This window comes from Callithrix jacchus, chromosome 16, assembly GCF_049354715.1.
Source record: "Callithrix jacchus isolate 240 chromosome 16, calJac240_pri, whole genome shotgun sequence".
NCBI classification, from domain to species: Eukaryota; Metazoa; Chordata; class Mammalia; order Primates; family Cebidae; genus Callithrix; species Callithrix jacchus.
In genome coordinates, this window is record NC_133517.1 from 46,014,985 (window position 1) to 46,041,579 (window position 26,595).

Consider the following 26,595-nt stretch of genomic DNA (forward strand, 5'->3'; position numbering starts at 1 on the left):
TAATTCATAAGTTTTAAATTGCAAACCATTCTGAGTAGTGTAATAAAATTTTGTACATTCCAGCTCTGTCCTGCCTGGGATGAATATTATCCCTTTGTTCAGTGTATCCACACTGTCTACACTACTCGCCCATTAGATTGACTGTTATGGACTGTGCTTGTGTTCAACCAACCCTTCTTTTACTTAATAAAGGACCCAAAGTGCAAGAGTAGTGAGGCTGGAATTCAGATAGGCCAAAGACAACCCGTAAAATGCGTCAAGTGAAAAGGTGAAAGTTTTCAACTTAACAAGGAAAGAAAAAAAATTTTACACTGAGGTTGTGAAGCTCGACTGTAAGAATGAATCTTCAATCCATGAAACTGTAAAGAAAGGAAAAGAAAGTCATGCATAATATATATGGGCTTTGTACATCTTCAGTTTCAGGCACCCACTGGAGGCCTTGGGACATATCCCCCACCCTTACCAGGGACTAGTGTACTAGAAACTGAGAATGAGGGAGCATTTGAAAGTACCTAATTAAAAACTTGAAAGAGCAATTTGCTCTCTACTGGCATTTCTTGTGTTTACTTGTTCAATTCAGTTTTATGAAGATGGCCAAATTGACATATCCACAAATAGACAAATAGAAGCTTAAGGGATATGGTAGCAAATTTTAACAGTTGAATGTAGTGGCTGTGAAAACAACCAGCACATATTAGAATCAACCTAGAGAGAGGTCCCTTCGTCACCCAGGCTGGAGTGCAGTGGCATGATCTCAGCTCACTGCAACCTCCACCTCCCCGGGTTTAAGGGATTCTCCTACCTCAGCTTCCTGAGTAGCTGGGATTACAGGTGTGTGCCATCATACCCAGCTAATTTTTGTATGTTTTTAGTAGAGACAGGGTTTCACCATGTTGGCAGGCTAGTTTTTGTTGTTGTTTTGTTTTGTTTTGTTTTGTTTTGAGACAGAGTTTCGCTGTTGTTACCCAGACTGGAGTGCAATGGCACAATCTCAGCTCACCACAACCTCCGCCTCCTGGGTTCAAGCAATTCTCCTGCCTCAGCCTCCCAAGTAGCTGGGACTACAGGCACACACCACCATGCCCAGCTAATTTTTGTATTTTTAGTAGAGACGGGGTTTCACCTTGTTAACCAGGATGGTCTCAATCTCTTGGCCTTAGGATCCACCCGCCTCAGCCTCCCAAAGTGCTGGGCAGGCTAGTCTCAAACTCCTGAGCTTGTGACCCACCTGCCTTGGCCTCCCAAAGTGCTGGGATTACAGGCGTGAGCCACCACGGCCAGCTTTTTTTTTTCCTCAGTCTTTCGAGGGATTCTGAGCTCTCCATAGAATGCCCAATGAATCCCTCCCACTAAACTAATCTTCCTCATTTGTCTTACAGGAAGCCCAGGGGAGAGGGCAAAAAGTGTCGGAAGGTGTACGGGATGGAGAACCGAGACATGTGGTGTACCGCCTGCCGCTGGAAGAAGGCCTGCCAGAGGTTCCTCGACTGAGAGACCCCCAGGCAGAAGGGCTCTGAGCCCTGAGCCGCTCCTGGCCTGCTGCTGTAGATGTTGGAAAGAGCTTTTCCTGCTGAATACAACACAGTCGAAGCCAGGAAAACCTTTTCAGGAACCTTGGAGGAATAAGAGCAAAAACAAAAAAAATTTTTTTTAAGTCACCGCCTATGACAGAAGAAAGTTGCTCTTACTGAGAACCCAGTCTGGAGCAGCTATAACTGGTTTTTTTTTCCTTCAGAAGAAAAGTCAACTTTTTTTGCTGTATGTCTAGACTGAAAACTGTGGACTTCTGTAGCAATTGAACCAACAAAGCCCATTTTACCTAGAAAGTAGGCATATTTTGATAAGCTTTCTGAATTATGCCATTTCCAAGATTTTTTTGACACTTAAAAAACCAGCTACAGGTTATTAAGTAGCATTTGTACAAAAAACAATACCTACTTTTATTGTGAATAATCTTTTCCCTGTTTTTCCATTTGACTTCTAAGCGCAGTATACATCGGGATGTGTTGCAAGAAAGCGCAGCACTCTGGACACCTTTTCTATGTCTTTTTGTTTTTAAGAATGGCCCCAGCTGAACCATGGTGGAGCTATTAGCTTGCAGGGCCCCAGATGGCATAAATTTGAGAAGCAATTATCCATGGAAATCACCAGCAGACTTCGGCCCCACGCTGAGTTCAGGAAGTCCAGCTGTCACTGTTGGGAAACATCTAGGAGTCTTCCTTGGATCCGTAAGAAGCTCTTCCCTAGAGGCTGCACAGCTCACTCTACTGTCTGCCTGCCTCAACTCAGTCAAGAACTGGCACCTGCAGCCATCTGGGTAAGCCCTGATGCTTCTTTCAGGGATGTGCCACAGATGACAGCTTAGCGCGATTTGTTACTACTTGTCTGTCAAGATTGTAGCCAGGTAAGGGTCATTTTCCTTCTCTCCAAACGCCACCACTGACTGATTTCAGAAGAGGCAGTGAACTCCAAACTGTCCCAGCAGGTTTGCTTTAGACAACAAAGCACAGCCCACTTGGCCCCACCTGATCAGAAAGTCATGTTAGGCTGACAGACCACTTCCATTCTGAGTGCACTTCTACAGGTTTTATGCTTTAGCATGTCTGGGAGGTGAGTTAATTAACAACATAAGCATTATATGGGTAAATGGAAGGTCCAAATCTTAATTTTCTTATAAAAATATTGGAGCTATTCATTTAAGAATTCGCTCAAAGGGGAACATACAGAACACCAAAAGGAGAATGCATGTTGGTATAGGAATTTCTCAGTTTAGTAGGGCAAGGGCTTGCACTACGTTCCATTTACTGGGCTTTGTAATTTGCTTGCTTGCTTGTTTGGGAGGTAGTGGTGTAAGGAGATGGAAGTCATTGCCAAGCCCTATAAATAAGCTCATTTTCTGTCTACCCTACTCTTGATTGCCCAGCTAAAGAGTTATTTCTCCTATACCTATGCAAAGTAGGAAGAGCACCTTATAGGAAGCACTGTACAGAGAGAGGGGACATGGGATCTGCCATAGGAATGTTAAATGAAATTGCACAGAGGAGAGTTTAATATATGTCTAAAGATTGTACATACACTTTTTTAAGAGTAGATAGAAGTCATCTAGTAATGAGATATTCTTTTTATATATAAGCAAAGAAAGTATAAGAAGGTTCTACAGCGCGACATCCACAGTCTGTGCATTCACTTATTATGGTATTTTTCTTTTTTAAACTCTCATCTTTTTTTTTTTAAGAAATTATTCCTTGGAAGAGATCCTGTTTTTTTTTCTTAAAAACATTTAAGATTAAAAGAGCTTCATCTAATTTTGCATCTTGATTGCCAATCAGTACTACTAGTTACAGCACCAGCAATACTGTATGTTTTAGACTTACAAGGTCAGCCAGGAAATGGCATTTTTTTAAAACACAGAAATGTGTTTGTTTCTTCTACTCTCATGTCCTTTCTTCTCCTGTGGTGTCCTGTCACCTCCCCTGCAAGACCACTGATGTAAGATGATGCTCTGGCCTGGTCCAGGAAGCCCTGAGTGATGGGCAGATTGCCCAGTGGCCTAAATGACAGGGTACATTTTCTCTTCAGCAAAGCTCCCTGGCCCATGATTATTGGACTGTTACTAATAGAAAAAGATTCAAGTCATGGAGTATAAAATCCATCCCCCATCCCAGAACTTTGAAACCAAGGAGGGAGAGATCTTTGCTTTGGAACAGTCCTGGAGCAAAGGCTTGTGGCTTTTACCTCCAAATATATACCCCATAAGTAGAGCTGAGCCCAGCTCAGTCCTTACCTGGTGTTCAGCTAGTACACAGGTATAAGCAGAACTATAGAGCTGAATGTAGCTTCCCTGGGATCGCTTCTCCTTTCTAAAGCCCTTTTCACAAAGACAGCTTCATATCTCCTGCCCAAGTTGGGGCTCCTTTCTGCCTGCCAGCCCAGGGCTCTGTGTACTTTCTTTTCTGGCTCCAGGTGCACACAGACCCTCAGTACCTTCCTGGACACAGACACATATTCCCTGGACCAAGGCGTGAAATAACTAGTAGACCACCAAGCCACATGTGGCTGGCCTTGAAGAAAAGGTATTATACTCCTTACAGGTCACCCAGAAAACTATAAATTCTAATACACACTGCTGAACATGCAATTTAGTTAGGATTTTTTTTTACATGTAGCATTATTTTGTTATATTTTGGAACTAAATGAAGTGCCAAATTAGCCAGACATTCATTTGATGCCATCTCTGAGGAACCAAGTTCTCTGTGTTCTTTTGGCTGGGAAAAGGGGAAGGGCTGGACAGAGTGTTCCCACAGCAGGCTGGCGGTGGAACTGGAGCCCCAGCCACTGCAGGGAGCTCAGAGACCTGTCAAGCAAAAGGCAACACAATAGATTCTGGTCCCTAAATATTTCTAAGTAAGGCATGATGTAGCCTTTTGATATTTTTTTCCTGCTTTGACACCCCTGCCTTCAGAAAACGTTTCTCATCTCTCTCCAAAGAAGTCATTTCGTAGTGACTGACAGGACATTCTCCAGAGAGCGACAAAGCAGAGTGGCCAGCAGGCAGTGGTGTTAAGCCTTGGGCCTTCCCAGAAGATGCGTGCTGCATAGGTGGAGGCAGTGAACAACCTGGAGAAAAGACACGGGTAGCCAGGGAGTCAGGGAGGAAGTACAAGAGGCTCATGGACACCTGGCTCCCACTCATCTTCTTGGTGCTGATCAGCTAGTGGTCACTGTCACTGAGTACCTCCCAAGGATCTTCCATTTTCTCCTCTGGGAGCAGCTGCCTGAAGCAAGGGGAGAATGACCTGAAGGAAAGTACCTCCAGCCATGAGTGCAGGGCTGCTGTGCCCAGCCCAAGTGGGCATCTCTAGCAGACACGGACTTCTCTTCACCTCACTAGCTGAAAAGTGTCCTCCCTTGGTTGGCAAAAGCCAGTCAGGATAAAAGCCGTGGGTTTCTGAGCAAGAATGTGTGCGCTTAGCTGCAAAGTGCCCATCAGCAGCTCCAGGCACCAACAAGGTGCCCTTTTCTTAGACAATTCCTCACCCAAACATAACCATGTTGCAGATGCAAATTTTTAATAGAGAATGACACAATTCTTCACCTTTCTAAAAACTTTTCAAAGAGATAGTCACGTGTGTATATGTTGCAAAAGATTTTTGAAACTGAAATGTCCTCCATTAAATCTCAAGATCACTCAAGTTTCTTAAGTCTGCTGCTTCTGGTGTCACACTAAGCCACACTTTTGAAAGCAGCCCTGGGTTCTGAATTAGCTGGCACTGCTGAATCCACATCCCTGCTTCATCAGACTCCAAAGCGCAAAGGTTCAGAGAAAAGTGGCCAGAATTGTACATAGGAGAATCCCTTGAGAATAGTAGCAAAAGACTGTAAATAATATTCATTTCCTCAGGGAAAAATAAAGGGCATGCAAAAAATAGGTCTGGAGACTCCTAAAACTAGGAAGAATTTTGTTATCACTAAAGTCTTTTCTAGTCAGAACCATTTTTTTTTTTTCAAATGAACATGGTATCATTTCAAGACAGATTTATGTGAACTGAGCAGTACTGACATTTGTGAGGCATGGGGGAGTGCCCTGGGAAAATGAGCTGTTTCGCTTGTAGCTGACCTATAGCCTAAGGCTAACATTTGAACTACAGGTGCAATGCCTGGGGGGTATTCATAGACTCATGTAAGGCTTTTTCTGAATGTAATTGTGAATACAAAGCCTTGCTGATCCTTTTTATTATTACCCATTGGGTGACTGTTTATTAGCTATCAGCAGAATTCTGTAAGTGAAAGCAAGCCCTGAGCAATGTACATTTTGCTTTAATAGCATGTTAGCAAACAAACTTCCATGGACTCTTGTGGACAAGGTGCTGCTTTTTCTCATGACCCTGTAGAATTGCTATCGACCACTTCTTCTGTAGCATTGACCTGTGTGAACTCGGGGAAGAATTTGTGCATACAAATGAGTGGAAACAGAGCAGGATTCATGAATATGAATGAGATGCGGATCATTTTGGAGAATGCCCTGGGCACACGGGTCAACTGGAAATTTCATTTCTCTAAGTAGCCCTGCCGGCGGCACAGACTGTCCCTGTTCCCCCTACCTGTGGGGATTCCTCCATAGTGGAACTGTTTCTTGTGTCTTTTTTCCATTGTAACTAGCCAAACCTGAAGTCAGTAAATAAAATGAGATTAGCACTTTTAGGTACCAGTTGTATCACTGAGTAATGCACATCAATAGAGCAAGAAGGATAAAATGTATTTAAGACCAACTGGTTTGCTTATTATGACTGACTTTGAAAAAGCCCGTATCCAATGATATACATGCTTTAAAAGGTATATCTATTATAGGACCAGGAACCAAAATGGGAATTTTACTTCTGGTCCTGTTTTGTAAATAGTTCCTTTTTTTGAAGACAATCTCATGTTTTATAACTTTTGTTGTGGGTCTGAGAATCACAATGGTAATATGTTATGGCAAAATGTAATCTTTAAATACAAAAACAATTATAATTTAATTTTCCAAATAAAACAAGAAATATACTGGTTAGGCTTCTACAGTTCTAAGAGACATGACACTTTGGTCATAAGCATCAGTACTCAACTTCTCAAGTTAACTGGAAATATTTTACAAGATGCAGTGTTTTGTAATCACAGAGAACACAGACATTTTGTGAGAAATGACCTTGGTTTTATACATTGTAGCTTATTTTTTAAAATATAGTATTTTACCAGACAGGAAGTGTTAATATTATAAGTAATTCCTGCTCACCAAAGGGCTATGTCTCTTTTAAGCAAATGTTTTGATGCATATCTTCTTAATTAACCCTCTGCAGCAAGGGTAGAAATACAGATCAGATGGAATGGGTATAAGAGAATCAAGATAGCAGCAGCTACTCCTTTTATCATTACTAATGTGTTTGCAAAGTATGGAAAAAGATGCCTGAAGTGTCATTTTATATATTTTAAGTCTAAAAAAATGGTAACAGATATGCTTATAGGCCATGGGAGAAATATTCTTATAAATTTTTTAGTGTAAAATGATAAATTCTGTGTCACAAACACAAGTTTACCACTTGACCTACCAGAATCACAAATACTTGCATTTAACTAGCAAGTATCATTCGGTGGAAATTTCTAAATTCACAGTAGATAGGCCCAAAGATAGAATTCTTAGGTGATCAGCAGTGTTTAAAATAATTTTGTCCTCAGCACTAACTATAACTGTAATTTCCTCATAAGAACAAGTGCTTCCAAAATATAGTGGAGGGAAAAAAGAAAAAATAAATTAAATTAAATAAATAAATAAAAACAAGTGCTTGATTCTTCACTGTAAGAACTAGCAGGCACACGAGGTTGTGTTCAGAAAGTGACTGTGTTTCCAAGAACCAGGAAACAGAGGGGAGCTGTGGAGAGTTTATTAAAACTGCACAAATAATTCAGAGCTTTGCCAAAACCATTTCATAATGCCCTATGGTTTTTTCAAGCCCACCCACTGTTAAAACAAGAAAGCATCTTTTCTTTCTAAGATTTTAGTAATCCAAAAGCTAGCCTAATTAGCCAAGGATGCAGATAACATCGAAAGCAAAGCTGAGATAGAACAGCCATACACCCCCTGGGCAGCTCTTATGATGTGGTCAGAAGGTCACTCAGACCTTGGTTTCAAATGGGCTTTAGAATCTGCACACGTGAGGACGAGAAACGCACAGAGTTTGGGAAAACTGTGCACAGCCCTGGCTCCTGGTCTTTGAGATGAGGCGTCCTGCAAATCTCTGTTTTCACTCCTTGGAATGTCTCCATTATTAGCATTAAAGTCCCCAAGCAGTTTTTATTGCTGTACGGTTTTGAACCAAATGAGTCTCATTTCCTCCTTAAATAGAAGATTCGTAATTCTAAATAGGAGAGGTTGTAAATATCAGTGCCTCAGAAGGACCAGGCAAGTTCTGTAAATGATTGATGTGGATCAGGCAAAGAGGAACACAAGAATGGTGGGGACCGCATTGAACTGGAGAACACATGCCCTCTTTGATGGGGTGCCCACACTCAGCTCTAGACAATCAGAACCATGCAGAAATCAGGCCCAGGGCTGCTAGATCATCTGACTTGGAAATATGATATTACCTGACATAGAAGTGTTGACAGCTAATTCAAATTCTTGGCCAACACTGTGCAGACCAAAGAAAAGCTGTACACGGGCAGGTGCAGCCTGCAGCCCCTAGTTTCAACTATTGGGGAAAGTGGATTTCACATTCCATGGTTGTCAGGTTAGGTTCAGCCATCAGCCCCACAAACTGGCATGTTGGCACTATCTGGGCAACTAAAATTAAGAGGGGAAAGAGGTCATGTCTCCCCAGAAATCATTCTGATGGCAAATTTGAATATAGATATGCTGAGTTATCCAGCTCTCTCTCTCTCTGCCTCCTTTTGGCATGCCCAGGCTGTGCCCCCCAGAGCATCAAATCACTGTTTTCTTAATTTTCTGTTTTCTACCGTGGCCACTGTGATGAGGGGCTGGCAAAGAGCAGCCTTGTGCCTTCTGAGAAGGCGGCCAGGAGCCTCTGAAGCTTGACACGAGCACACGTTGCCTCGTTGTGCCAAAGCCCTCTGCCAGCCTCCCCACGCTCCTTCCCTCTCCATCCTGCCTCATGAGTCTTTGTTCCCGTGTAACATTACCACTGCTTCACCTCTGATACAGCGAAAAGCCTTGCTTCAGAACTGGTAGGCACTTAGGTTATTTTGGAGTGTCCACTAACCTCAAAAGGAGGTTTTTCCACATACAAAACCCTAGCATCTTCGAAGGCAAAAGCAAAATGAGAATAAATGTGTCATGAAAAAAATTAGAAGTTTCTTCCTTCATTTAGATGGACTAAGTTACATTAAACTGTGTCTTACATCGGAGCCCTGATGGTATTGGGATAATCACTGACCCTTTCACAACACCGTTTCATTTGATCCTTGTAAGAACCCAGTGTAGAATAGGAATAGTTAGATTCACCACTACCCACCTCCGAGGCCAACCCAGAATAGTCTTGAACCTGAATCAGCCTCAATATTGATTGCAAGGAAGAGGGAAAGGGCTCATTAAAGGCCTGGCTCAGACCTTAGTCTTCCAGACTGACTAGGGACTTAAGAAGACCCAGGGACCCCACCATGTTCTCAACCCGTCTTTTCAGTTCAGGCCTTTCAGCAGAGACATGAATAGCCCAGCCGTTACTTAATTCATGTTGCCAAGTGCAAACTGATTTATCCCCAAATGAATCCCTTTACTGTAACGAATCCCTAATTCCTAAATTCCAACCAATTTGATAGTTAATTATAGAAGCTTATTAGCTAAATGTATGTTCTGAGTAAAAATTTTGACTCCTTGGGGAAAATTTCTTTTGCTGCTAGCATACAATATTTGCTATGTATATAAACTTAAGTCAATGCCAGAAATTTTTTAACCAGCTCACATTTATAATCTGTAATGATCAAATCAAAACATACTGTAAACTCAGTTGGAAATGCCTGGTAATATGGTTAAGTTGTGTTTAAATGTGAATGCAATTTACATGACATTGGCAATGCCTGAGACTTCTTTCATTGTGAATGATTAAAAGGCAGTCCAATATACGAATGGCTTTCATCTTACCCATCTCCCATTGATTTACTAAGTATAACATCTTGAGTTTAGAGTAAAGTCATTCACAGGGAGTTTAGTCGTGGAGCTAGAAGGAACCTCAAAAAAACCGTTTTGGCCAGACTTCCATGTCATGAACAGGCTTTTTGATGAATGATACTTATTATTTGTTTCTAAAATAATGCAGTGTTGGAGAAGGAAACAGTCTAGTGCTTTCCTCTTCTGATGGAAGAGAATCAGCACCATTGCTATAATAGGAACAGGATATAAAAAGACCCATGAAGAAAGAAAGAGGAAGAAAGCTATGGTTCCAAAAGCAGGTACCGTAGGTTTTGAAAGAAGGTAGTGATGGTGATTAAACTGTAGTCCTTGTTTTCTAAAATGTTCTTTCATGTTAGGCACCATCCACATAGTTATTAACCACCGACTTCCAAAGAGAAGATCCCCTTGATTTATATGTGTTGTGAAAATACTAAAAATTAATTCTCAAGTCTAATTAACTATTACATTCTCTTACTAGGGCTATTTCCCTTAATTTTTAATTCAGAAAATTAATCAGTTGACCAGGTGCAGTGGCTCATGTCTATCATCCTAGTACTTTGGGAGGCCAACGCAGGTGGATCACTTGAGGTCAGTAGTTTGAGACCAGCCTGGCCAATAGGCAAAGAAAGAGTGAAAACAAGAAAAAACAGTGAAACCTTGTCTCTACTAAAAATACAAAAATTAGTCGGGTGTGGTGGTGCACACCTGTAATTCCAGCTATGCGGGAGGCTGAGGCAGGAGAATCCCTTGAACCCGGGAGGCAGAGGTTGCAGTGAGCCAAGATTGTGCCACTGCACCTGGGGGACAGAGTGAGACTATCAGTAAAGAAGGAAATGTCCTTTAAACAAACAAAAACAAACATGCCTGTCTGTTTCTTCTGAAGTCTCTCTACATCCTTAAGAGGAAAACCAGCACTCTAGGGAAGAAACTGAGCTTTACAAGAGAATAGTCCCCATTCTAGCTACCAGTCTTGCTTTCTCCCATTTTGGCAACCCCCAATGAATTTGCTACTGAAAAGGTTACTCTCCCCTTTGCCCTCATCTCCCTGAGCTAGAGGCCAGACTGTTGTTAATGGTTTTCAATTCCAAAGCCCCTGATGGACATTCTTGTTTCTGTGCTACTGCTTTCTCTCTCTTAAAGTGCAACGGGATAAATACTACTATGACTGGGATATTAGGCTCAGTGTGGCTATCCCCTTCCTTCAGGGGAAAAATTCCATCTGTCTGAACCGTTTTAGGTGATCATGAGTAGAGCAGCTTAGTCAGCAGCCAGCCAGCCACACTCATCACAAAAGATTTGTTCAAACTCACTGTAAAGAATGACAAGACAGACAGCTAATCCTTTCACTGTGCCTCGAAGCTCCCCTGTGCAAGTCACCAACCCTACCAGTCCCTTTCATATGCGAGGCTAACAGAGTGATCAGAACCACCTTAGGAGGGGACAGAGGGCAGAGCAAGAGGGCTCCACGTTTAATTACTCCAGGCTCTGACTTCTGCCCACAATTACAGAGCATGAAGGCAGAATTGGCCTTTAGTATGTGAAAAGGAAGTGATTCCTACAGGGTATCATTGTTATAGTTTCATATTTATGGAAAGAGAAAAGGACTCCAATTCACTCATGTTGTTAAGGGCTTGTCCCTCACTCCACTGGAGCCCCCTTTCTATGTTTTGGGCACAGATGGCTGGGACCAAGAGGAGGGAGGAAGAGCTCTTAGGGCCAGCAGCTGCCAGAGTGTGAATTACCCCTCAGGGATCTACAGCAGAGTTTAATGATAAACTACCCACACACCCCCAGAAAAGATTGAGGAGCAATGCATAACTTTGCAGATTACAAACCCTTGTTTTACTTTTTAGACCTTTTTTCCATACTCTGCTTCATTGGAACTCAATGGCTGTGATGTGACCAACACCTGTGATGATAGCAAAGCCCCTCCTTCCACAGTCTCCTGACTGTCGGGGACCTCCTTGGTCATTGATAGAAAGCTTTAGAAAACACTTAGATTTTTAGGGAAGAACTAAAAAGTCCCCAAAACATACTAGTCCATGACTTCAATAACTGAAAATGTCCTCGGTGTAAACTAACCCAGGAATCTGGATCATACATGTTTAAAAAAAATCCCATGAATCAATATTTTCCTATAACACACCCTAAAATTCCTATTTTTGTAATTAATGGTTGAACAGTGATCAGCCATTTAAACATAGGCTCTCTGGAATAACCAGACGCTAGAATAGTTTCCAAAGTGTTTTGTGTATCAAAATCCTATATACTTAGAAGAAGAACTCAGGATAAGAAAAAAATCGCTAGGTCCCAAAGTTCATGACTGTCATCAGATGCAACTGCGAGTGGCCTACGGTCATTTTTTCAAATGAGAAGGCTGGAGAGAGAGAACAACAGTAATCACAAAACCTCTGCTGCCCTTAGTCCATGACAATGTTTAAGGAAACTTTTTAAAATTAAGCCATCTTTTGAATTGTTTTCTATACCAAATCTAAAATATTAAAATGAAATTATTAAATATTTAAAATGGGGTATTTAGTGGAAATGCAATCAGTAGACAGCATTGCTTTTTAGTGCCTGCTGAACAAGGAGAAAGAATGAAGAGAAAACAGCTGTCCTACCTGTGTGACACTCGTGTGAAAATGACAGGTATTCACAGGTCATTGAGCACTAACTCAGAAGCTAGGCGGCAATGCCATCCAATGGTTAGAGATCTTTTGAAATATAATCTTACCACCATTCGGAGGTAAGTACTTGCTTACAAAGGTCTTTAATATTAGTAAATGAATGTATAAAATTATAAACTATGCATTTTCAAAGAGTAACATGTATTTTATATTAAATCCAAGTAAATTTTTTTTCATAGCTGCCTACCACAACTGCAAATTATTCAAAATAAACTTGGATACATATCCTTATAGGGATATGGGACACCCATCCATATTCTCCTACTTGATGTTTTTAAAGATTGAAACTTTTAAACATCAGGCTCTAAGAAATTCCATCAAGATGAATAAATGGGGAATGGTTTTTTACTTCTTAAGCATAAATGGGAAATGTTGGCTGTTAAAAAATGTGCCCAGTTCTTTAAAGGTGGATGTTCTAGTAACACTGGATTAACAAGCAAGCAAAACTGCATGAAGTGAACGAATATTTCATTGTATAAATATAGCACAGGTTTTATCTGTTGGATTTAATTCTAAATCTAAGAAAAAAATGTTCTTCAAGAGGTTTCAGTTATAGTTTCAAATAACAAAATATGAAAATATTGTTCAGCAAAGCAAATAATTGATCTTTTTTCAAAATTACTTATATTTTGGAAAGTCTATATAGAATATACACAAATTTCTTCAGCCCTCTTGATTTCATATTTTCATGAAACCTTTTCCCCTAATAATTTGTCTTTACTATTTAATCAGTGCTTTACTATATTACTCCACATGAAAAAATATCCTTTCCTTCATCTGACAATGTGGAAAAAAAGAACTCCATTTCTCTGCCATTCTGGTTCTCTTCAATGTCCATTGAGAAAGTTTCTCAACTGTTTGTAAAATGCGGGGAAAAAATGCATTTCTAAACCTGGTACTTAAGGTTATACTGGATTGTTTGCTACCTAATTAGAAGTTATTAGGGGAGGGGCAATGTATCTTTTTATATGATTTTTAGCCAAATCTAGATGTTCTGATACACATTTCTGAATACCTGTCTGACTGTAAATACAGCCTGCGGAGGTTCAGGTTGATAAACCTTTTACCTGACTGTTCCTCAGCCATGCTCCTTGCCAGCTTCTGGCACATTGTACATAGATTTGTCAAATGTTTAAATGATGTTGTTTTTCTAAATGCTGTTCTCTACAACAATTTTTTAATTTCTTTTGCTGTCCATTGTTTTGGACTTTGTGTGTTCGTTTAAAAAAAAATTCCTAAATATTTAACACCAGGAAAAATATTTTTAAATAAACTGGTGCTAATTGAAACAGAAGGAAATTTTCATATTGAAGATGTACAATATTAAATGTTCACACCAGTTAAACTGCACTTTCCCAAGGGGACAGCTGGCATCTACCTGAAATGGGCATCAAGAGACCACCAAATGTTTACAGTTTCTGTGGCCTATCTAAGTGTAAAATGCAGAAGTGACTCTGTCCCCCCAGAGTTGAGGATTTGCTACTCCGGTTCTCTGGAAGCATTTAAGTAGAAGAAAAGGTTTATAGTAAGAATCACTTTAGTAATCGTCTTCTGGTCCTTGGACTTTTCTGTTCTGTAATGCTTGTAACAATGAATATGGTGTTGCCAATCTAGTCTGATATCATCGTTGACTTGTACTTACTTTGTGGATGGTTCTATCTGGGGTTACACTGGCACAAACAGAGCCAGAACACTGGACTTTCAATAATACCATTTTGACTTCTACAATGTCCACACACATGAATTTAAATGCACTTGTAACTGGTTAATTACCATGAAGTAAGTCTAACTTCCACTTAATAAAAGTTTTTGTGTATCTGCTTCTATTTGGAGACCATTTATTTAAATTCAGGATAACTAATTTATACCAAGAAATGCTCATGGGGGCTTGGGGTTTTACCTAGAGTTGTAAAAATAGTTCAAAACCAAGGAGATGCTGTCATCATCAAGGCCATTTTTGGAAACATATGGAAGGCCTGTCTCCTCATATTCAGCCCTGCTAATGACAGTTTCAACCCATTCCCTTAGCAATGATTTTCCATATACGTCAGCTGCTGACCCTGTGCTGCTGACTCTGTTGTCCCAAGCAAGTAGACAACATGGCAACCAGAGGAAAAATAACCTATTTTGAAGCTAAGCCAGCCTGGAATTGTCATCCTCAGGCCTCAGGGTTCTCGAAGGTTGGTTTCTGCAAAGTTAAGTGCCCACATGTTTGCCAATGGAGGAGGGGTAGGCATTGCAACCTCCACAGACCATGCTCAGACTGTGCATGTGCCTGTCGCAAGCCCTCCGCTCCCAGGGTCCCAGAGGCTCTCCAGGTCTCAGTGACTGTGGGACACGGCTGAACCCTCAGGGGCAGGGCAGCAGAAAAAGGTATTAAGAATCTGGGCCATAGATGTTGTCCTGCAAAGTTGTGTGGAAAGCATACGTTTGCAAAATAAGTTTTTACTAAATACTAACTATACAAAGGGATGCTGTAGGAAACAGCTGATGACATAATGAACTGTTAGTGTAAAAATGTAAGCTACCTTCCTTTCAAAAAACACCCTGCAAGAATTTACATTTCCGAAGGGTGAAGACCACGTCCTACGTGTTGTACCCACCTGGTGGTGTACTCTACCAGGCATATAATAGATGATCAATTAATTTTTAATGAATGAATGAACAAATTGTTCAGATAGAGCATTTCTTCAGGCTTCAGATGTGCTTTCTGCCTTCAACCTACCACTGCCGGAACAAAGCAGAGGAAGGAAGTAAACATTTTAAAGACTTGGCAGAGACATTTATTTGAACTTTTTTTTAAAGTCCGCATTTTTAAAGTTTCTTTAAAATATATACATTCTCAAAATTGCTGACTCCAAATAACTACATTGATTACAAGCCAATACGGGACAAAGTGTGCAGTCACATGGTTACTGTTTTAAGTAGAAACGCCATGCACATGGCAAGAATTCAATAAACAAGTGAACAAAAATGAATGCTTCTAAAGGAAATAAATTATAACAGGTCTGTGCTATTACAAGCAAGCAGAGTAAATGGAATGAGACTACTAGGATTTGTGTCAGTAATAGGAGAGAGAATCTAGGCTGGCATTAAGGCATAATTGACACTTTTAGGAGGGGGATCTGGGTATTATAGTCATTGTATATTTGTTTGTATCTGTGTAATATGTGCACAGTAAAAAAAAAAAAAATCAGGGTAGGAAAAAGCTTAGAGTGAAAGCAGGTTCCTGCTGCTGTCCCCTTTTACCCTTTCGTTATGCTCCCAGAAGCAGCCACGTTCGACTTAACTGTTTCTTCTGGGACTTGATTCTATGTGTATCTTTTTATTTAATTATGTGCAAGTATGCCTGACAAACAACAGCCAACTCCAGCCAAGGCACCTACCGGTATCAAGAGCAGGAGGGACAGAGCACAGCACAAGGCTGGAAAGTGACACACAGGGACTGGCAAAGTGCCTGGCGCAGGGAAGTGCCCTGTGTTACGAGGGGCACCCCCTGTGCACGGTGGAAGCCTACTGCTCTGAACAACACAGGCATCTCCCTGGGCATTAAGATGCTGGCCTGTGGCTGATCCATGACTCTCTCACAAGTTTGCTGATTGTGGATTAATTCTCCAAAGCACAGTAAGCCTGAGCAACCTGAAAACAATCAAGTGTCCTCACCTCCAGATGAAACCTGCAAACTAGCCTCAGACCCCAGGCCAAAGCCTTCAGCCAGCCAGCTGGCTAGCGCATCTCTCACGATCTGCACAGCAATTCCTAGTTTGGGGTACATTCCTACTTTAGCTGATTTCACCGTAATGCCCAGATCATCCCAGAAAATCCTTTCATGTCAGATGTTGCAGAATGGCTCAGTGAAGGCAAAGTTGCTCACTGTTCACCTGGTGGCTACAGCCAGAGGTGCTGGAAACCAGCTACACCCATACTTTTTATGTGGTTGGCTGCAAGTAATAATCCCACTCAAAGCTGACTAAGCAAACACAAGTGGGGATTCACTGAAAGAACACATGGTGTTTCTGTGGGATCCCAGGTCAGATAATGTTGCCAGGCCACATAAAGGCCTGGAAGCAGGAGTGAGAAAGCCTTAGGTAAAAAGGCAACAACACTCTGCCCTTCCTGTCCCATCTGTCATCCAGTCTCCAGGGGGCAGTGGGATCAAGACTCCTCTCTTCTCTAGGGTCTCTTTCCTCCTCACTCTACATAGCTGCCTGTTTTCCTCCTCCAGCACATGGTGGAAAATGGCCAGCAGAGGCCTACATGACCTCCCAAGACATGCAGTCAAGAGGGGACTAGAATTTTAGAGCACCAATTTCAAACTCAATAGAGAATCTGATTGGCCTGGCAAGGGAGAGTCTGCTCCAACCAACCGGGCTGAGGTGAGAGTGTATTGTTTGGGCCACATGGAAGTTTCTCTAATATTACGTTTGTACCAATTTAATAATAAAGTGTGGGTGAAGGTGGGCAGATCACTTGAGCCCAGGAGTTTGAGACCAGCCTGGGCAACATGGTGAGACCCCATCTCTATAAAAAATATAAAAACTAGCCAGGCATAATAGCATGTGTCTATAGTCCCAGCTACTCAGGAGGCTGGCATGGGAGGATCACTTGAGCCAGGAAGGTTGAGGCTGCAGTGAGCTGTTTGTGCCACTGCACTTCAGCCTGGACAAGAGAGCAAGACATTGCCTTAAAAAAAAAAGTGTGAGGTTGGGAAGGAAATGATTGGTGGAAGAAATAATTTTACCATTTCTAGGACAGGATATAAAGGCCATTTTTCTTGCTAATAAATACAATAATAGGTTATTACACCCAGGAGGGGTCTGAAAGAACATCTAATTTAACTCTCATTTCACAGATGAGATTCATGACCCATGAATATCATTTGACATTTTAGTATTGTTTAATGCCAGTTTGTTTTCATAAGGTTTCATTGTTTACTTTTTTTCTGAAAGATAAGACTGTCTATGATCTAGGCCATTGAAAACCACCTATGAAAAACAATTTTTTTTTCCAAGATGGAGTCTTTCTCTGTTGCCTAGGCTGGAGTGCAGTGGTGCAATCTCCACTCACTGCAACCTCTGCCTCCTGGGTTCAAGCAATTCTCTTGCCTCAGCCTCCCAGAGTAGCAGGTATTATAGGCAAGCACCACCACACCCAGCTAATTGTTTGTGTTTTTAGTAGAAATGGGGTTTTACCATATTGGCCAGGCTGGTCTTGAACTCCTGACCTCATGATCCACCTGCCTCGGCCTCCCAAAGTGCTGAGATTACAGGCGTGAGCAACCGTGCCTGGTGAAAAAATTATTTTTAAAGTTAAAAAGGGGCCAGGCGTGTTGGCTCACACCTATAATCCCAGCACTTCGGGAAGCAGAAACAAGCAGATTACCTGAGGTCAGGAGTTGGAGACCAGCATAGGCAACGTGGCAAAACCCCATCTCTACCAAAAATACAAAAAGTGAGCCAGGTGTGGTGAGCGCCTGTGGTCACAGCTACCTGGAAGGCTAAGGGGCAAGAATCACTTGAGCCTGGGAGACAGAGGTGGCAGTGAGCTGAGATTGGCTACTGCACTCCAGCATGGGTGACAGAGTGAGGCCCTGTCTCAAAAATAAAGTTTAAAAAGGGTTGTCTTCTTATCTTAAACATAGCCATACCAAGCATAGAGGGTAGGAGAACTGGAGCCATACTGCCGAATTCAAATTCCAGTTTCACCATTTACTAGCTGTGTGACCATGGAGAAATTACTTAACCTCTCTATGCCTCAATTTCATGCTCCATAAAATGTGGATAATAATGTGAACTGTCTCATATGAGTATCATGAGTTCTAAATGAGTTAATACGTGTAAAGTGTTTAGTATGTTGCCCAGCACATATTGAGAGCCATGAAAGTATTTTTTTTTGCATTCCAAAGTATTTTTCTGAGTAATCAACAGTCTCATACTTTAAGTAGCTTGAGACAAATACATTAGTCCAAAAAAGCATCTTGAACCATTAGAACAGAAGCCATCAGTTAGCTGCAGTAAGCTAAAAGGACATATTTTTTTCTAACAAAGATTATTTTCTAATGTTTCCAATTTATAACTCTGTACTATAGAAGTACAGAAAAGTAGAAAGAAAATCAGATAACTACCACCCTCAAAAATAAGTGCTGGTAGATTGATACATTTTTCTCAAGCTATTTCCATGCATATTTATTTGCATAGTTGTGATCACACTGTATATAAAATTCAGCATGTTGCCTTTAGTCACTTAACATTATAGCATATGCAGCTTCCCATATCATTAAATATTTTCAAATGCCTCATTTCAATGGCTGTGTAATAGTACAGCATGTAGATTTCCTGAAATATTCTATTTGGAAAATGTATGTTGTTTCCAATTTTATACTCTTTTAAACTTTTACTACAGTTGCCAAATTACTATCCAAATGATTTGGCTCAATTTACTCTCCCAGCAGCAAACTGAATGAGTGTCTTTCTGTAGGCTCACCTGTAAGGAGTATTATCATTTTTTAAAATCTGTCCTAAGTTGATGAATATTAAAAGGCATGTCATCCTTGTTTTCATTTTTCCTGCCTTCCTTCCTCTCTCTCTTCCTTTTTCTTTCTCTTTCTTTCATCTTTCTTTCTTTTCTTTTGACAGAGTCTAGCTCTGTCGCCTTGACTGGATTGCAGTGGCACAATCATAGCTCACTGCTAACTTGAACTCCTAGGCTCAAGTGATCATCTTGCCTCAAACTTCCAAGTAGTTGGGACTACAGGCACATGCCACTGCAACCAGCTATGTTGTTTATGTTTCTGTAGGAATGGGGGTCTTACTGTGTTGCCCAGGCTGGTCTCCAACTCCTGGTCTCTAGCAATCCTCCTGCCTCAGCCTCCCAAAGTGCTGGGATTACAGGTGGGAGCCATCATGCCCAGACAATTTATAGTTCTTAAATACAAGCTAATTATGTTAAACAGTTTTCTCTGTCAGACATTTACAATTTCTATTTACAATATGTCAGTTCACATCTTTTGCCTATTCACCTTTTCGGATCTTAACCCTTCCTTATGTATTAGTAGGAGTTCTTTCTATTGTTAGGATTTAAACTTTTTAATGTCCATCTTACTTGCTATAATTGTTTTTGCAATGTATGCGCATTTTAAATTCAGGTATGACACATTTTTGCTTGCACATTTTAAAATCTTTATATCATTAAATCTGTCAGTTGTTTCCTTAAAAATTTCACAGCTCACCCACAGCTTAGACAGACCTCTCACATTTCAGGTGTCAGATAATATTTTCCTTATATTTTCTTTGCCTTTTATTTATATGAATTTTTTTCTTGTTATCTAGAATATTTTGGTGTAAGGTAAAGTTCAAAATGTGGTGGTGGTGTTTTTTTGGACAGAGTTTCACTCTGTTGCTCAGGCTGGAGTGCAGTAACGCCATCTGGGCTCACTGCAGCCTCCGCCTCGCGGGTTCAAGCAATTGTACTGCCTCAGCCTCCTGACATGCCTGGCTAATTTTTGTAGTATTAATAGAGATGGGATTTGCCAGGCTGGTCTTGAACTCCTGACCTCAAGTGATCCGCCTGCCTCGGCCTTCCAAAGTCCTGGGATTACAGGTATGAGCCACCACATCTGGCCTTCAAAATGTGTTTTTTCCAAATAGCTAGCTAGTGTCAGCTTCATTTATGACTAACCCAGCCATTCTGCAGATCTGTATGACCATTAGTCACTGAACTGTTACCAAGTTAGGATCTCCTCAAGGCTCTTTTGTTCCTGACTCAGTCAACTCAATTTCCCCATCCCCTTTTCCTATGGCCATTTCTGCATCATTGGGCAGGCAGTAGTGAGATTGATGGTATCTGACTCCCAAAAGTTATATACTGTTGTCCACTGGAGAGAAATCTGTTCCATGAGGTCCTTGGACTTCTGTCCCTACCATCCAACTCCCACTCAGTGTCATGGTCATGCTGCGGTCTCTGGGGGCACAGCCCACGTTACTCCCTCTAAGGACCCTTCCAGTCTCCCAGCTCTGCCTTAACCTGCCTGCCATTTTCCGGCCCTAGGAAAGTCAAGGCTTTCTTGAGCCATCTAGACCTTGCCATGCCACACTACCTCCCTTGCCCAGCCCCTCTTGCACCATGATGGCCTCTGTGGAGCATGCTCCGAAAAGCAGGGCACAGGTCACTCTACCTGGAAATCCCACTCAATGTACTAGGTGTTGCTCCCACTTCCCTCCCACATATCCCTTCAGTGAGACCACTCCAGAGGTTTGCTCCTGGGCTCATCTCTCGGACTCTCTGGAATTCTTTTCCTCCAAGTAGACTCCCTTGCCATGTCATGGGATCCTGTCACCCCACTGTCATCTTTGACACTACTCTCTCCTTCACTTCTTGCAGCAAATCCATTACCACGTCCAGTGGATTTTATCTCCTGTGTATCTTTTATATCAACTCAATGCTCTGTTTTCACTGCTCCCACCTGGGTGGAAGCCACCATCCTCTCATTGCCTGTACATTCTTAATGGCACCTAATGAGTCTCCCCCAATTACTAATGCATTCTTTCAATGCACTCTTCATGCGCCCTGAATCCTGCCAAAACTGGTTTGCATGGGTCCCTGCTCAATTCGGCCCTGTCTAACGGCATCCGCCCCGACCTTCCACCTGCCTAGAATGACACACACATCAAAATGTATCTGAAAGTTTGTTAAGAGAGGCTGGGTGTGGTGGCTCACACCTGTAATTCCAGCACCTTGGGAGGCCAAGATAGGCAGATTGCTTGAACTCAGGAATTCAAGACCAGCCTGGGAAACATAGTGAAATCCTGTCTCTACAAAAAATACAAAACTTGACTAGGCATGGTGGCACATACCTGTAGTCCCAGCTACTCAGGAGGCTGAGGTGGGAGGAACCTTTGAACTAGGAAGGCGGAGGTTGCAGTGAGCTGAGATCACACCACTGGACTCCAGCCTGGGCAATAGTGAGCCCCTGCCTCAAAAAGGAAGAAAGGCGCCGGGTGTGATGGCTCACGCATGCAATCCCAGCACTTTGGGAGGCCAAGGTGGGCCCCTCACTTGAGGTCAAGAGTTATAGACCAGCCTGGCCAACATAGTGAAACCCCGTCTCTACTAAAAATACAAAAAATTAGCTGGGCATGGTGGCACGTGCCTGTAATCCCAGCTACTCAGGAGGCTGAGGCAGTAGAATTGCCTGAACCCAGGAGGCGGAGGTTGCGGTGAGCAGAGATCGCGCCATTGCACTCCAGCCTGGGTAACAAGAGCGAAACTCCGTCTCAAAAAAAAAAAAAATCAGCCGGGTGTGGTGGCACATGCCTGTATTCCCAGCTCTGCAGTAGGCTGAGACAGGAGAATCGCTTGAACCCGGGAGGCAGAGGTTGCAGTGAGTGAGCCAAGATTACGCCACTGCACTCCAGCCTGCGCAAAACAGACTCCATCTCAATAAAGAAAAGTGTTTGTTAAATGAATAAATGAAATAAAAACTGCAAGACCACAACAGTCACATGGAGTCTGACCTTCCTGCAAAAGAATAAAAAATTATAAAATGGGATACACAAAGAGCGGCATCTCCCCCTTTAAGTGTTTGTCTGTCTGTCTGTCTGTCTGTCTGTTTTGAGGTGGTGGCAATGGAAGGAAGATGACTTTCTGAGAAAAATCCAGCAATAAATTTCTCAGTAGAAGCTTAAGTACTAGAACTTTTATAATCTGATGATAAATGGAAAAACTGATTAGAAATATACACCCTTGGCATTGCTTAGACAAAATGAATAATCTCTTCTTGAAAGCAAATGTTTACTGACTTCTGCAATGTAACTCCATTTTCTAGCATACCCCATAATATAAATTGTTCTTATGTAAGCCACAGCACCTTAGCATGAAATTATTTACTTTTAATAATAGAAGAGTTATTTTTGACTGCAAAAAAACATAACTCTGGCCTGGTTTGCTCCAGTTCATTTGTTTGGACAGCCATCTGGCAAATTATTCAACACAGACGGACTATTCCTCAGTACACGTCAAATATGTTCTATTTAAAAGCTGATGCTGTGCCTAAGGCTGAGCTGTAATTCTTTTCTCATTTTCTTCTCTTTGCTTTTTATGGCCAAATAAACAAAGGATTTGACTTAGAACTTCTTGTACTTCTTTATTCACCACATGATGATAAAGTAATAAAACTGCTTCCATGTGCCACAGTCGAAACCCAGTGTCATAATTTCAGAGAAACGAGAATGGACCATAGATACTTCTGCCTTCTGGGAGACTGTGATAATTCTTCCCAAGGCAGACAGGTCTTTGGTTTTTAGGAGAACACCTCAGAGAACACTGACACTTTTTTTTAGTGGAAAGAAAAGCAGCTCTTCGGATGCAGCCTGAATAGCCTATTTTTCTGCATAATAAACAAATGGAATTTGGACAGTCAGGCAGCATGAGTGGGGTGGGGGGCACAGGGCAGGGAGGATAAGAAACCCGGAACTAAGGAAGGAAGCAGGGAGATGTGAGAAGACAGTGCTGTCCATGGAACTTTCCGTGATGATGGAAGTGTCCCACATTCTGTACCATCTAATATGGCAGCCACTGAGCACTTGAAACGTGGCTGATGTGACTGAGAAAATGAATTTTTAACTTAAGTGAAAATGGCCAGCTACTCAGGAGGCTGAGGTAGGAGCCTCACACATGGTTATTTTGTCCTGGACAGTGCAAAGGACTTTTCTCACCACTCGCTCCCCACCTCCCTAAATATGAGCCACATGCAACAGGGAGAGGATTGGGAACCCAGAAGGCTCCTGAGGACCTCCCAGGGCAGGGACACTAAGGGGCTTTCAAGAAGGCCAGGCCGGGCATAGTGGCTCACATCTGTAATCCTAGCTCTTTTGGAGGCTGAAGTGGGAGGATCATCTGAGGTCAGGAGTTTGAGACCAGCCTGGCCAACATGACGAAACTCCATCTCTACTAAAAATACAAAAATTAGCTGGGTGTGATGGCGGGTGCCTGTAATTCCAGCTACTCAGGAGGCTGAGGCAGGAGAATCACTTGAGCCTGGAGGCAGAGGTTGCAGTGAGCCAAGATCACACCACTGCACTCCAGCCTGGGTTACACAACAAGACACTGTCTCAAGGAAAAAAAAAAAAAAAAAAAAAAAAAAAGGTCAGTTTTAAGTTGTTGCCTGCTCTGTTTCTTCTCTGTCATCCACAGTCCTTGAGTAAACATCTTTTTTACGAAGGTGGCCGTTCATCTCAGCTTGCTGGGACTGCCTCTTGTGCCTCGTGTCCTGGTGTAATTCAATCAGTTCAGCCTGTAGTCCCAGCTACTTAGGAGGATTACCTGAGCCCAGGAGTTCAAGACCAACCTAAGCAATATAGTGGAACTCTGCCTCTTCAAAAAAAGAAAAAAAAAAGGGTCCCCCTTGAACAAAATATCATCTTGACCCTTCTTCAGCACATGGCCTTGTATTTGTGCTGCTGTGGGGATTTAGGGACAAGAGCTTACAGAGACTCCTGGGCTCGGCCTTCCCCGCCTCTGCACTGCTTCACACCAGCTTTGTACAGGAGGTGGGACAGAGAAGAGAAGCAGAAGCGAGACCCAGCTGTCTTTCCCCACTTAAATCAGAGGAAGGAGATGGAGAGATGTGTGGAAAGCCAGATACAAAAATGGGAAAATGGGCTGGGTGTGGTGGCTCATGCCTGTAATCCCAGCACTCTGGGAGGCCAAAGCGGGCAGATCACTTGAGGTCAGGAGTTCGAGACCAGCCCATCTCTACTAAAAATATAAAAATTAGCTGAGTGTGGTGGCAGGCACCTGTAATCCCAGCATCCCAGCTACTCGGGAGGCTGAGGCACGAGAATCGCTAGAACCCAGGAGGTGGAGGTGGCAGTGAGCCCAGATAGTGCCACTGCACTCCAGCCTGGGCTAAGATATGAGACTCCATATCAAAAAAAGAAAAAGAGAGAGAGAGAAAAAAATAAAGTGTTTCTGGAACTTTCAGGCATTGTCAAGGAAATTGGGCAGATTAAGTGTCTTTCCACTCTCTCGTGCTTGATAGAATTCAGTATCAGTATGCAGCACACTCTAATGCAGTTAAACCTATAAGAACACTTATAAACTTCTTTAAGGCACAGACTTCAAAGTAAAATTATCCGAGATTTCCACCAGGATACAATAAAAGTAAACTTGCCATGTATGGTACAGTACAACCAAAAACTCTTATAGCCTGAGCTTTAACTAAAATATGGTATAATTTCTAACTTTAGGCCCAACATTTTGTTTATGCATGAACAAACAAAATCAGCACCCCACAAAACAGGCAACCAAAGCAAAAATGGACAAATGAGGCCACATCTAGTTAAAAAGCTTCCACACAGCAAAGGAAACAATCAACAGAGACAAACCACAAAATGGGAGAAAATATCTGCAAACTACCCATCTGACGATGGATTAATAACCAGAATATATAAGGAGCTCAAACAACTCTATAGGAAAAAATCTAATAATCTGGCACAAAAATGGACAAAAGACCTGAATAGACATTTCTCAAAAGAAGACCTACGAATGGTAAACAGGTATATAAAGAACTGTTCTGATAACCAGCATCATTGATTATCAGAGAAAAGCAAATCAAAACTACAAGTATCATCTCACCCCAGGTAAAATGGCTTTTATCCAAAAGACAGGCGGTAACAAATGCTGGTGAGGATGTGGAGAAAAGGGGACCCTCATACACTGCTGGTGGGAAAGCAAATGGGTACAACCACTGTGGAGAACAATTTGGAGGTTCCTCAAAAAACCAAAAATAGAGCCACCGTATACATGATCCCGCAATCCCACTGCCGGGTATATACCCAAAAGAAAGGAATCCGTATATTGAACAGATATCTGCACTCCCATGTTTACTGCCAAAATTTGAAAGCAATCTAAGTATCCATCAACAGATGAATGAATAAAGAAAATGTGACAAAGATGAACAATGGAGTACTATTCAGCCATTAAAAAAATTAGACCCTGTCAGTTGCAACAACATGGATGGAACTGGAAGTCATTATGTTAAGTGAAAGAAGCCAGGCACAGGAAGAAACTTTTTATGTTCTCTCTTATTCATGGGAGCTAAAAATTAAAAGAATTGAACTTGTGGAGATAGAGAGTAGAAAGATGGTTACTGGAGGCTATGGTGGAAGGGGGATGGTTAATGGGTACAAAAAAATAGCGAGAATGAGTAAGATCTAGTATTTGCTGGCACAACTGGGTGGCTATAGTCAAAAACAATTATACATTTAAAAATAACTAAAAGAGGCTGGGCGTGGTGGTTCACGCCTGTAATCCAAGCACTTTGGAGGCCAAGGCGGGTGGATCACCTGAGGTCAGGAGTTCAAGACCAGCCTGACGAACATGGTGAAACCCCATCTTTAAAAAAATAAAATAACTAAAAGAATATAACTGGATTGTAACACAAAGGACAAATACTTGAGGGGATAGACACCCCATTTATTTTGGTTACCCATTGCATGTCTGTATCTAAATATCTCCTGTAACCCATAAATATATATACCTACTATATACTCACAAAAATTACAAATTTTTTAAGTTCTACATGGAGAGGAACATTTTTGATTTCTCACTTAGCATATTTGTAAATGAGAACTAGACATTGTTACTACAACTATCCTAAATCCACTGTACATATGAAACATGTAAAGAATCATTTACTTTATTTCCACGTATATACAAGATGTGGCTTTGTTGCTTTTATGGCTCCAGCACATAAATTCCTAGGATACATTTCATAGGCCACCTAAATACCCGAGGTGAGGGCAGCAGGAAGCAGGATGGTGGAGAGTGGGCTCGCTCTGGAGTCAGGATTCCAGTTTTGAATACTGCTCCTACCAACTTAGTTTTCTTATCTGTAACATGGGGATAATTTTAGTACTTACCTCGTAGGGCTATCAGAGGATTCAACTAGATAATCCCAATAGGGCACTTAGCACAGTCCCTGGCAAGCAATATGTGCTGTCCAAGTGCTATGATGACGCCAATGCCGATGACAACAATTAGGAAAATTATGACCATGATGACAATTAGTGACTCACTGATAGGGAGACAGGAAAATCTGTAAATATAAATTTGAAAACAGTTAACAACGGCACACTTTATAAAATGGGTCCTGATTGAAGGTTCATTTTTGCTACTGTAAGACAATAATATCAACTGTGTGAGTCATTCATCATTCCCCTTTGCACACACTGTGACAAAATTCTGTTTTCT

General features: G+C 41.8%; 1 protein-coding gene across 3 annotated transcripts in view; it reads left to right on the forward strand.

Annotated features, from left to right (window-relative positions):
* Positions 1-14,171, forward strand: part of ZNF704 (zinc finger protein 704) — a 246,371-nt gene extending 232,200 nt beyond the window's left edge. Inside the window, exons 9-10 of one of the 3 annotated variants that reach the window (XR_013527924.1) lie at positions 1,380-2,404; positions 4,489-14,171. Coding sequence is in view for 1 of the 3 variants with exons in the window: in XM_078352745.1 (XP_078208871.1) it covers positions 1,380-1,491 (112 nt within the window). In the remaining 2 variants the exon portion in view is untranslated. Of the gene's footprint in view, positions 1-1,379 lie in introns of all 3 variants that reach the window. The other 2 variants (XR_013527925.1, XM_078352745.1) reach the window with 2 other exon arrangements.
* The last annotated feature ends 12,424 nt before the right edge of the window (positions 14,172-26,595 follow it).